Source organism: Abrus precatorius, unplaced genomic scaffold (assembly GCF_003935025.1).
Source record: "Abrus precatorius isolate BTA unplaced genomic scaffold, Abrus_2018 Scaffold9, whole genome shotgun sequence".
Classification (NCBI taxonomy): Eukaryota; Viridiplantae; Streptophyta; class Magnoliopsida; order Fabales; family Fabaceae; genus Abrus; species Abrus precatorius.
Genome location: NW_020874439.1, coordinates 701843 through 714835, shown reverse-complemented (window position 1 = coordinate 714835; position 12993 = coordinate 701843). Strand labels below are relative to the sequence as shown.

The 12993-nt window shown below is 35.5% G+C and overlaps 1 protein-coding gene across 1 annotated transcript; it reads right to left on the bottom strand.

Moving 5' to 3' along the window:
* Positions 1–9802: 9802 nt before the first annotated feature.
* Positions 9803–12515, bottom strand: LOC113849453. Its single transcript, XM_027479371.1, has 4 exons — positions 12507–12515; positions 11401–11510; positions 10586–10794; positions 9803–9999 (listed from the first exon to the last, which is right to left on the bottom strand). The coding sequence occupies exons 1-4, from the start codon at positions 12513–12515 to the stop codon at positions 9803–9805; spliced, it is 525 nt and encodes a 174-aa protein (XP_027335172.1).
* Between the last annotated feature and the right edge of the window lie 478 nt (positions 12516–12993).

Below are 12993 nucleotides of genomic sequence, written 5' to 3'. Positions count from 1 at the left end.
AACCAAGACAACGACATACAAGTAATTGAACTATTATGTACAGCTAACGTGAAGTCAATGACTTGAGTCAGTGTGATCAAATCGAGCCCTACCGTTTTCTATTTGGAGTCTGAAAGTAAATGTGAGAACACCAATTATTACATTACTTAACCGAATGATACACCAGTTAAAATGAAAATAAATAAAAGTTTTCTATTTCATTAAGAGGCACTAAAATCGCCGAAGAATTACAAAAACGAGCACTAATGGTAGGAGAATACAAAAAAAATAAAATAAAAATTGTGTAAACCCCCCTCGGCATAAATCATTTTTTAACTAATAACCTTTCCGGTCCTGATTCACCGCAGCATCTTCGACTCGATCATCATCTTCATCGTACTGGGTTGTGGCCTCCTCGGTAGCCACAGGGAGACCTTGACAAGGAGTATGGGCCTCGGCCTCAATCGAAGTGGAAGATTGAAGTAACTTGACCAAATTTCACCGCCTGCCTAACTGCATGTTGAAACCTGCCTCGTGCTTAGCAATGATTTTGCTTTCACCCTCAGCCACGAACGACTTCATTTTAGCCTCATCCTTCTCTTTGTTACGTCGCTCCCTCGTCAAGGCCTCGGTCAGCTCCAAACCCTTCACCCTTTCAGCATGCTCAAGAGCCAAAACCCAGTCTTCGGTGGCCCGAGCCTGAGCCTCCATCATTTGGAGATTGTCTTTCAGCCGAGCAACCTCAGCTTCCAAGCCATGATTAGACTCGGCCAGAGCTACTCGAGCCTGTTCACTTTCCGTCAAGGCTGCTTGGGTCGTGCTAAGTTGGCTTTGCACATTTTCCAGCTCTAGCCATCACCATGGCGCGGGTCTGAAGCTCGCAATATCAATCCCATTTGGACCTCTTATCTTGTTCGTCCAACAGGGTCCTTCCAGCTTCAGACACCAAGTCAAGGGATACCAACCTTGTGGTACGCACACCATTGGCAAAAAATTCATCCGTCATTACCATCGGGAGTATGACGGATACTTCGGAGGAGTTGCTCGGCCCCGAAAACGCGTGATGGGAGGCTTCAACATGAGCATGCTTCCTCATCCTTTCCGACTCTTTCCCCTTTCCTTTGTTCTTTCTCTTCTTTGGATGGCTTTTAGGAAGGGGTAGATCCATTGGGCGAGATCGCACCTCAGCTATATTAGGTAATCGGTCAAGTTGAGGGTGCCTGTGTTCATCTGCCGAACTCCCTTTTGTGCCATTATACCTAAAGCAAAAGAACATAGTCAAATCAATATAACTATGTTGTAAAACTAAAATGATTGGAAAAAGTATATCATCTAAACCCATGTGAGGTTTAGGAGATTTCGGCAAGGAAAATGAGGGCTTGGGCAGGAAATTCTCAGGTAAGGACTTCAAATATTCCAAAGCTGATACTTTTTTGGGGGTCATCATTTTTTCAGGGTACCCTTGTCCAATAGAGAGGAAAGAGGGATTTACCATCATTATCATAAAAGAATTTCTTGTTGACCAGGGGATCAATAGTTACCTTAAAATATCTGGTCTTGAAACCCTTGAAGGAAGAGGTGTATGGTTTGAACAATGGTAGCTTGACTTGCCTTATTAACGAAACTCACCTTGTTTGTCGGAAGGATGGGTACAGAAGAAATGAAGAAACAAACCAACACTTGTTCAATAAAATAGAATTTACATAGCACTCGAAATGTCTGCATCGCCGCCCACCCGTTCTGATGTAGTTGAGTTGGTGCAACATTCAAAACCTGTAATACTCCCATCTAGAATTCGTCGAATGGAAGTATTATACCTAACTCTTGGAATAGGCATTTGTATATGAAGAAGGAACCCTCCATCCCTGCATCCTCACCAAAAAATACTAGTTCCAGGTTAGCTGACTCATCCCCTCGGCAAACCTTAACCGCTATTGGGTAAGGGTCCAAGTCGTCCCATAGCACAATCTTGTATAAATCCACAAAATTTGGTAACCAACCCCTTTGCTTAAAGCGTGAATAGTAAGCGGCCACCTCTCCATCCACCCATTCATATCCAGGGATAGTGCACGGTGGAAACTTTGGTCTTTCGGTAACAGGGCTCGCGTTGGGCAACGACTCGACCAACTCAGATTCGATCCCTTCAGTGTACGGTGGTTGAGTCTGCTCTCCCGATTCCTTCACCATACTACTCGGCCCAGCTGTCACCTCGTTAATGAACCTCATTAGATCACCATCAACCCCCTCGGTCCTTACCCCAGTAAGAACCCCCTCTGAAAACCTCTTTCACTTCATCAACCGACTCGTTATTCGATCTCAAGTTGTCGGACAAAGATAAAGAATCCTCCCACTCAATTGAATTCTCCATACCCAAAAGGAAAAATTAAAAGGACGACAATAACAACTAAACAAAACGTACCACAAATTTCAAATCGCCAAATACTTAAGCTTCAACAGAATATACCCTTCGGTACAAAGCAAAAGTAGATATGGTGCCTTATCCCACCTCTTCTTTTATAATCAATGAGGTCTCGAGTAGATGAAATGTCGCCGCTGTTCCCAGTCGTCAGATATATTCGCATCAACGATCATCAAAGATTGACCTTTCGTTTCATAGCACAAATTGCGAGGCAACATCACCTTGGTACCTACTCGTTTTAAAAGAAATCCTAATTCAAGCCCTTATGTCATGCTTCCTCGAGCTTGGGGTGCAAATGTACTAGATAAAGTACTATTCAATCATCCTTAAATTAATCAGGAAACAAACATCTCTTCGGCCCCACAATGGAACAAGAGGTACTAACATATCTTTGGCTCCATAATAGGATGAGAGGTATCAGCACCCCCTCGGTTGTCTTAAAATAAATTAACGAGTTAATTAAGGTAAATAACCAATAAAGAAAAAGTTAATTAAGGGCTAACTCATCAAACCTATTAACCCAAAATTATACCTATAAAAGGAAAGTAAAAAAGACAAATAAATAGTTGACTTCAGAATATTTAATAGCATTTATTGTTCTATATCAAGTACTTACTTGATCGTCGAAATACTATTATAGGTACCCTTCCCATTATGGACAAGAGAAATCTTAAATATTCTTTAATGAACGAGTGTATTTTTTGCAAGATCAATGTATTAAATAAAGAAAAACATCGATTAAAATATGTCAATAAAAAACAAAAGATAACATCGTAGAGCTGCCAAATCACACATTAGTTGCGAGAAAAGAATGCATGCGTTGACCAACAACCTCGCATGCCACAAAGCCAACGACAACAAATGCATGCATTAAAAATAAAAAAACTCAAATCAAAACACCAATGCCAAACCCAAAAATATTCACGATACATATCAAGGTACTGTAGGAAACATTGGTTTTTGTTCTGGTGCATTTCAGTGAAGCCAGCTATGCAAAACTTACTGCACCTAAAACAATACAATAATGCATGCATTAAAATGACTCATTTGAAAAACCAATGACAAACCCAACAAATACATTCACGCTACATATCAAAGTACTATATGAAATCTTAGTTTTAGTTTTTGTTCGAGTGCATTTTATTGAAGTACCTATGCCATGGATTTGATAATGCTTTACTAGACCTAAAACACTACAATTCTGGGTTACTTTACTATATATATATATATATATATATATATATATATATATATATATATATATATATATTCTACAGTAGTGACTGATTATCGGTCAATATTTTTAGAGTTGTTGCTTAGAGCAAATAGTGCAATGCTATTCCTTACTTATGCTTACTATTATTTGTTTTTGGTTCTAAAAGTTTTGTCAAACCACAACCACATGTGCGCATAAAATGATCAAACCACCCAGATTCTTCAAATTCCTTCCCCTACCCCTCTTCTTAAATCCACTCATGATGCTTTGTCCAATATTTAAATGAATGGCACAGAGAACTAATATAACAATTGCGGAGATAAATTTCTGCAAAAAGCGAGTCACCACACTCAACGTTAGCTTGTTCCTTAACACGCTAGTTACCAACAGAAATTCAAGTGAAACATCATGTAAGGCTAAACTTTGACCATATTATGAGTAAGAGAGTAGCAATTTATAATCAACGAATATGCCTAGTGTCGCAAACCAACGATTGTAACGGCGAAAACATATTAAGAAAAATATTTTTTAGGAATAATTTTTTTTTTCTAAAAAACTAGAGGAGTCACTACTAATAAATGCATATTTTACTATGTTTTTAAGTACTTTTTTACGTTGTTTTTGACTAAAAAAAATGTAATTTGAAAGGTGAAAACTATATAAAATATAAAAATATTCAATAAAGTCAATGTTTGTCTTTAATAATTTAAATTGTGTGAATTTAATAGAATTCTGATATAATTTTGTCAGTTTTGCATGAGATTCTAAGCTAAGACTCTCGAGGATAAGAATTGAAGAAGATTCAATTGAAGAAAGTGGAAGATTTGAGCTTAAAAGATCAAGAATAAAGTGATATGTGCTGGGCATAACAACTTTGGGTACATAGAGTTAACACTTTGAAGAAGAAAATTTATAAAGATCAAGTGCGTAGCAACTCTAAGTACTTAACGTAAACACTTCAGTAACAAAAATCATGAAGAGCCCATGCACAGATTTGAGTGTACACTCTAACTACTGAGAGTAGCCCACACGCAGATTCGAGTGTTCACTTTGGTTACTTAAAGTAGCCATGCACAAGGCTTATTTGCATAGAACACATGCGCGTGGACACTCTGGGCGTTGAAAGTGTTCACCCAAAATAACAAAATTTTGAAAATCACTTTTTAAGTGTCAACTTTGGACATTTGGAGTTCCTACTTCAGCCTTAGAAGCTTCTGGAAGGTTTTTCACGTTATTACTCTCAGTGATTAAAGTGTCAACATGGAAGAAGGCGGGAAAAATTATAAAAAGCGGTTGGAAGTTCAGATTTGGAATCTTTTCTAAGCTTTTCTCATTTTTTTCATTTCCACACCTTAGGAGAGTTAGAGAGGGAGATTGGGGGTGACTTTCAAGCTCTAGACCTTGAGGAATCAGGCTGGGGATTAGATTTATGAAGAAACTTTACAACTTCTCTTCTTCTACTCTTTCTTTCTTTTTCTTTTAAGAATATGTTCTGATTTCTTTTTGTTAAGGATTGATGGATCCGATTTTGATATTATAAATTGATTGTGGATCTGGATTTTAAGACCTTACTTGTATTGAACGTTTAATTCTTTCCTTAATGCAATTGTGAACTAATCATTCATTCAATTGAACTTAGAGGAATCTTCATAAATGGAAATTGAGTTAATTTCTCAAATCTGAATTGAATGTCAAGGTTATGGATATCTTAGGGATAAGAATTTGTGATCTTGTGATCTCTTAATTTCTAATGCTTAATGCAATGTTTGATTGAATTATACCTAAGAAATTAGGGTAGTTTAGTTAGATATTAGGATCAATAAGGCAAGAAATTGTCCTTTGATTAATCTATTGAAATTAATCATCAATCAATTAAGGAACTTAGAGTTCAAATTTCATTCAATTTTGCAATTGATAAAGAGGTCAAATCAATCATAACTTCATTTATATATCATTTCGTTTCTAAATTCGTAGCTTTGTTTTCTTGTATTTTTTTATTTCTACACTTTATTACTTTTGTTTGTTAAATGATTCAAAACACTCTAAATTTGTTTGGCTCAACTAGTTATTGATTTGTGAAGTGATAATTGATAGAACTAATACCTGAGAATGATACTTGGGACTCATTAATTTCTAAATTTTGTTACTTACTACAACTACCTAGTGCACTTGCTAGTTAGTATTCTCTCTAATTTTGTGACAGCTACCAAAGTTTATTTTAAAAAAATCTTGAATTTTTTTAAAATAATATGATCTTTGAAACTAAAAATGAGTTTGAAAGTCATTTATGTGTAGGGAAGATATTAGCACTCTACAACATCCCTAAAAAAAATGATGGCAAATTTATTTTAATTTTGAAAAATATTCATTTAACCCTTAAACAAAAGTGTTATTATTTTTATTTTTATTTTTTAAAGAAGATAAATTATTTATTGAAATGTTAATTAGTATCTTAAAAGAGAAAAATTATTTTGAAAATTATTTTGACTTGAAGGGTCTAATTCTTGCTTCTACGTATCTCTAGATGCAATGAAGAACTCAAAGTTATGTAGTTCTATCATAAAAATTTTGAAGTTGGTTTATTAAAATTAAATTTAGTAAAAAAATTTATTTTAAGATTAAAATTATTTTTATAGGATTATAATATTTAGAATACAAGGTAACGCAGTTATACATGTATCATACGAGAAACAATATGGAAGGTGAAGGAAGGTCATGCAACAATATTACAAATAGTTAAACATAGTTTTATTTGTAAATAAAATATTTGAATTTATATTTAAATTATAATTAATTTTGAAAGAGAATTTTAGATAGCGTAAGTTATACATAAATCTCTTATAATTTTCTTCCTTAAAACTATTTTTTTTCTTTTGAAAAAATTTGCTCCTTTCTAAAATCGGTTGCTGCCTCCTCTCCAAAAATATTCCCGCCTTTTGGATCTCTCACTTAAGTTTTTATACTGGTTTTCAATCTCACATTTTAGGTTTCATAAAATACCAAATGTCTAAGCTTTTTCCTCTTTTCGTGTATAAAGTCTGTTTTGAAATAAGGTGTAAGCCTACAAGACTTTCATTTCCAAGAACCAATCTTTTTTCAAAGTTTTTCATTTGTTGAGAATCTGAATCAATAGCTATTATTAGTGTTTATTCCTACTTTATGAGTTTTAATTATAGTAATTATGAGAGTAAATAGGTTGTAACATATTTATGAATAGCTTTATTTGTGATTTATTTTCAGATTTATGAGTAGAATTAAAATCAACTTTAAGTTATGGTTTTCTTGTATTTAAAAATTGTTAGTATGAATAAAAGTGTGAGTTTCCACTTTCAAGTTCATAACTTTCTAAATTTCTTTTCTAACACTATTCTTTTGTAAAATAATTTTATTATTTTATTCTAATTTTTTTATATTTGAATGCAATTCCCTGGGAGGAAGAAATTGGTCTTCACACCTAAAATACATTATTCTCAAATCACAGTTTGAATAGAGAATGTCTAAATTTTTTAAATGGAATTCGTACTTAATCTAAGAACAATACTTCAACCAGTGCTTATGCTAGCAAAGCAATGTAACTGTTATTTAAGTAATATAATAATTTATTTTTGTTTTTCTTTTGGATGAAAGTAACTTAAGTAAGTGCAGAGTGTCCCAGCAATACGAAATAAGAGATAATAAGAGCTTACCAGCCTAACAGCTTCTTTTTCACACTCACTGGTATCTAATTTACCACAAAATACATTTATATCAAAGCTTATATTTGCCTAATTACTAATGAGTTTTTTATATATATATATAAAGCCAACATGTTAGCGTGTCAAAAGCTAACTCATTTGTCGTTATGAATTATAGTGTTAAAAGCCAACGCATATTAGCATAATAGATTGGTAATTTAATCCTACAAAACAAACCACACTTGCTATCACAAATAAATGGGAGAAAATAGCAAAGGACTCACATTTATAACTTCAAAAAACATTACTGTTGGAATCAAGTATGAATTAAGTCCCACATGGAATGAGATATGAGTAAGTTAGAGGTTTGTAAAGAGATGGACCCATATACCTATTGCCTTAAGATTTTTGGGTTGCATTGTGGTATCCTACTCGTTGTAAAGCTCCCTATCTAATACTCTACCCAACAGTGGTATCAGAGTTGGGTCGATCTAGGTGACCAACTCAAACGAGTAGATGAGCCGCGACCAAGAGAGTCAACGGTGTGAACCCATGGTCAATATGAAAGTGAACCATAAAAAGGAAACGATTATGGTGACACTGGTGGCACATGTAGAGGGTGTCAAGCAGCCCAAAAAGTGTCGTTAAGTGGATGACAGCCCACGTGGTGTAGACCATGGATACTCGTGATGAAACAAAAACTTCTGTTATGGAGGGAGCACTTGAGGATGAGTGTTGGAATCAAGTGTGAATTGAATCCCACATGGAATGGGATATGAGCAAGTTAGGGGTTAATAAAGATATGGACTCATGTACCGATTTCCTTAAGGTTTTGGGGTTACATTGTGGTTTTCTACTCATTGTAAGGCTCCCTACCTAATACTCTCTTAGCAAATTTTTCTCAAACATCTAGTCATCTCCATAATGGTGTGGTTCTTTGTCTCGCTAACTCCATTTTGTTTTGGAGTGTAAGTGAGTTGATGTTCAATCCCTACTTCTTCACAAAAATAATTAAATTGATTGAAGGTATACTCCTTGTCATTGTCAGATCTCAATGCTTGTATTTTATGACCACTTTATGTTTTAATCCATTGCTTGAATTGCCAAAAAATACCAGTAACTTTTGACTTGAATCTAAGAAAATATATCCAACACATTCTGGAGTAGTCATCAATAAAAATCAAAAAGTACCTGCTACCATTGAGAGATGGAGTGCTGTGAGGACCAGCCACATTTGTGTGTATCAATTGTAGCTTTTCAGTAGCTTTCCAAGTTAATTGTTTGAATTAAAGTCTTAATTGCTTGAACCAATTCCATTCTTTGCAAATTCACAATAGTTGTATGATCGAAGTGTCCAAGCCTCTTGTGCCAAACTTTAGTGTGGACATTTGTTGTAGAGAATGTTGTTTGCTCCTACTTCGTTAGATTAAGCGCAAAAATTTTTCCTTTTATTTTTACTGTAAATACCTCGTTGTCATTTGAATCTTTGATCAAACACTGATCACTTTCAAAGATAACTTTGAAACCTTTTTGAATCAACTGGCCAACACTCCACAAATTTTGACTGATGTTAGGTACAATAACACATCTTTGATAAGTTTTGTACCTAAAATACTTTCAATTGCTATTGTGCCTTTTCCTTTGACTGCAATGTATTCTCCATTTCCAATCTTTACTTTGGAAACTACAGAAGTATCCAATTTCTTAAAGTGGTCACGATCAAATGTCATATGATTAGTACTACCACTGTCAATTAGCCACTTCTTGCTTGAATTGGAGATGGCAAAGCAAGTGGCCACAAAAAGCTGCTCCTCTTCTTCATCAGCAACTTGAGCAATGTTCTTTTGTTGCACATTCTCTTGCACGAATGTAGTTTGCTGATTGTTGCTTTTGCAAATTCTTTGATGATGCCCCATCTTTAAGCATTTTTCACATTTCTGGTCTAGCTTCCTCCAACAATTTGAAGGCGGATGATTTTTTCTTCCATAATGTTTACAAGGAGAGAAATCAGAATTGTCATTCTTATAACTTTCAAATTTTTTTCTTTTTCCACCATAACTTAAGCTAGCTTTCGTGGCTAGTGCACCTTCAACAGACCCTTTAGACCTCATAAGCCTTCTTTGTTCTTGTGCCTGCAACACGTTCATCAATTCTGCCAAACTAATATTTGACAGATTTTTGGACCTTTCCAAGGAAGAAATGGTAGCTTCAAACCTTTCAAGAATAGTTACAATAATTTTTTGTACTAATCTAGAATCAGGAAATTCAAAACCAAGTAATCTTAATTTGTTTGCGATTCTAAGTAATTTGTCAAAGTACTCCTTCACTGTCTTAGATTCATTCATCTTCTGGAACTCTAACTCCCTAATCAGGTTTAGAATTTCATTTCTTTAATCCTTTCATCTCCTTCATACTCCTTTTTCAAGAAATTCCAAACTTCAAAACCTGAGTTTATCATCATGATTCTAAGAAAGATTTTAGGAGAAATAGCAGCAAATAACAAAGCTCGTGTCTTCAATTTTCTTGATTTTCTCTCCTATGAGTCTTTATCTGTGCCATTGTCGGGTTTGCAGGCGATGGAAGAACTTCATAGTCCTCCTCCACAGCTTCCCAGAGATCATTTGCCTCAAGATGAGCCTCCATCCTTGCTGCCCAAACATGATAACCTTCACCATCAAAAACTTGTGGTGCCAGTGCCGTGAATGACGTTTCTAAATTCATAGATGAAGAAAAACCAAGATAAAGTATTCTCAGTCATAGGTCCCTCAAGAAGAGAGCTCTAGATACCAGTTTGTTGGAGTTTTAAAAGAAATGAAAGAATAAATCAGTTTCGTAAGATGTAAATAAGAATGAAATTTTCTGTATAAAGTCTATATTTTTATTGGACTGGTGAAGACTTTAAATACAGCTAAAACTCAAACTAAAAAACAAGAAAATAGGAACTACACATAGGACACAATTCCATGTTTAACAACTTCCAAACAAATCTGAAACTACTGCTGACTAAGTTATTTGAAACAGTCAAACAACTTTAACTAAAAATAAAAAATAAAACAGCTTTGGTTGCTGCAAACTCCAAGTTTTTCTCTAAGAAACTCAAACTTGCTTCTTGGTAAAGGCTTGGTAAATATATCAGCAAGTTACAATTCAGATTTGCCATAAGTCAAGCTAACTGTACCTTCCTTTTGCACTTCTTGGAGAAAAATAATTTGATATTAAAGTGTTTCATTTTTCCATGAAAAATAGGATTGTTTGAAATAGAAATAGCAGCTTGATCATCAACAAATATTTCAGTACGTCTCTCTTGTTTCGTATTCAAATCTACTAACATTTTTCTTAACCACAAAGCTTGATTTACAGCAGCACTAGCTGCAGTGAATTCAACTTCTGTTGTAGACTGCGCCACCGTATTTTGCTTTTTGCAACACCATGAGAATGCACATGATCCAAACAAGAAACAGTAGCCTGAAGTGCTCTTTAGGTCATCAAGAGAACCTCCCCAGTCACTGTCAGAATATCCTTGCAATACATAATCCTAACTTACGCAAAGTTTGATTCCAAAATTTATTGTCCTTTTCACATACCTCATGACTCTTTTAGCAGCAGTAAGATGCGTTTCAATTGCACAATTGATAAATCTAGATAATAGATTTACTGAATGTAAGATATCAGGTCTAGTAGTTGTTAAGTACATTAAGCAACCAACTAGACTTCTGTAAAAAGTTTCATCAACTAGTTCAGCTTAATTTTTTTTTACTCAATTTCTCCTTCTGGCACATTGGAGTATCTATGCTCTTGCATTCATCCATTCTGAATTTTTTTAGAATTTCTTTAACATACTTCTTTTGACAGATGAACACTTCTCTATTTTTCTGATTTATTTCCATTCCTAGAAAATAAGCCATTTCCCCCAAATCTATCATCTAAAAAATTTGCTTCATATCTTCTTTGAACTTTCTCACAAGCTCTTCATTGTTTCTTGTAACCAGCAAATCGTCCACATATAATGAGACAACAACGAAATTGATTTCATCACCTTTAATGTAGAGAGTAGCTTCATTAAGACTTCTTTTGAAACTCAATTTCATCAAATATCATCAATTCTGTTGTACCATGCTCTTGGAGCCTGTTTCAGACCATACAAGGCCTTCTTGAGCAAGTACACATCATCTTCTTGCTCTTTCATAGCAAAGCCTTCAGGTTGCTCAACATAAATCTCCTCCTCCAAGAAACCATTTAAGAATGTTGACTAAACGTCAAGTTGGTAAACTTTCCAACCCTTTTGTGCAACTATTACAAGCAGCAGACTTATTGTGTCTAATTTAGCAACAGGAGCAAAAGTATCAGAAATATCAACAGCAAAAATTTAAGCATACCCTATTACAACAAGCCTGGCTTTATACTTGTTGAGCCATCAGGATTCAATAGCTCATTTTCATCAAGTTGAGATTTTGAAACTTGATCAGAAAATTCAACTAGCATATCTCTATGTAACAGCTCGGCAACTTATTCAGGATTGAAAACTGTCCCCACAAATCAACACAAGATTTTTCAGCGTGCTTTGTCCTCACTCGCACACTTCCCAGAAACTTCCTGATAGGCCACCGAAAAGTAAATGCATTTTGTTTGTATAAATAGTCCTAATCAATTCCTTTAAGCTATCCTCAACTATATACAGTCTCTGGATCCCCCTCTCATTCTGATGTAAGTTCGATTCATTCATGTGCCCCTTACCGTCAGAAGCCTGCAAGGTAGCCACTCCTTGTCCGTGCCACATTGTACCGACTATCACTCCCCGCCCTCACCTAGCGCCTGGGTGTCACATGCCTACCAGCTTCCGCGTGTTTCGTCCTCGAACCACACCGTACTGGGAGAGAGGCCTGCTCTGATACCATTATTGTAACACCTTAATTTTTAAATTTCTGAATAAATATGTTTTTACAAGGTTCAGAGTAGTAAAAATTTTTCATTCAGATAATTGTTCAAGCACAATTTCATAAAATGTTTCAAATAAGAAATTAGAGTACAATTTGCATCATTACTTGCTACAGGACTTAAATATACATCAGATTTTCAGAATAAATTTCTATGTCCTATAGCAATTTCATCCTTCCTTCCTTCAAGGGCCCCGGTGTTGATCGTCTTGGTTACCTGAAAAATAAACGTAAGGATGAGTCCTTTACACTAGTATAAACACACAGAGAAGCATTAGACTCACCTGACTCATTATACATAAATTCTAATCATATTAGGGGCATACGTTAACGACCATCATGCATCCAAATTCTGAATCACAATAGGTGCGCTCACTGCACCAATTACAAATCCACAAATTTACACAAACACACGTTCGCTCACTGCACGTAGCCACACTCACTGTGGCACTGTGATCACAGATTACTGATGCCCTTGACCTCAGGGACTTACTTAGTTATACTATGGATGGTCGCCCGAATAGTCCACTCCCGCAGTATTGAGCCCCCCAGGCAAAGGTGTTAGTTAGAGGCCGAGTTAGGAGGAGAGTGTGTGGCCTGTGGTGCACCCACGCTCACTATTGGTGTCACCACCATCCTCTCTTCCCCAAGGTATTTCTACCGCCCCCATCTTCCACACTCCAGTGTATCTCTGAACCATTCATAGTTCCAACACCCAAACACATCATCATTCATTCAACATGCCATCCACACTCATTTCCAACCATTCAC

Coding starts and splice junctions, on each gene's coding strand:
- LOC113849453 (XM_027479371.1), bottom strand. Junction 10,795..11,400: donor AAACAGGCTCCAAGAGCATG/GTACAACAGAAT, acceptor ATATTCTGACAG/TGACTGGGGAGGTTCTCTTG. Junction 10,000..10,585: donor GAATACGAAACAAGAGAGAC/GTACTGAAATAT, acceptor CTATGAATTTAG/AAACGTCATTCACGGCACTG.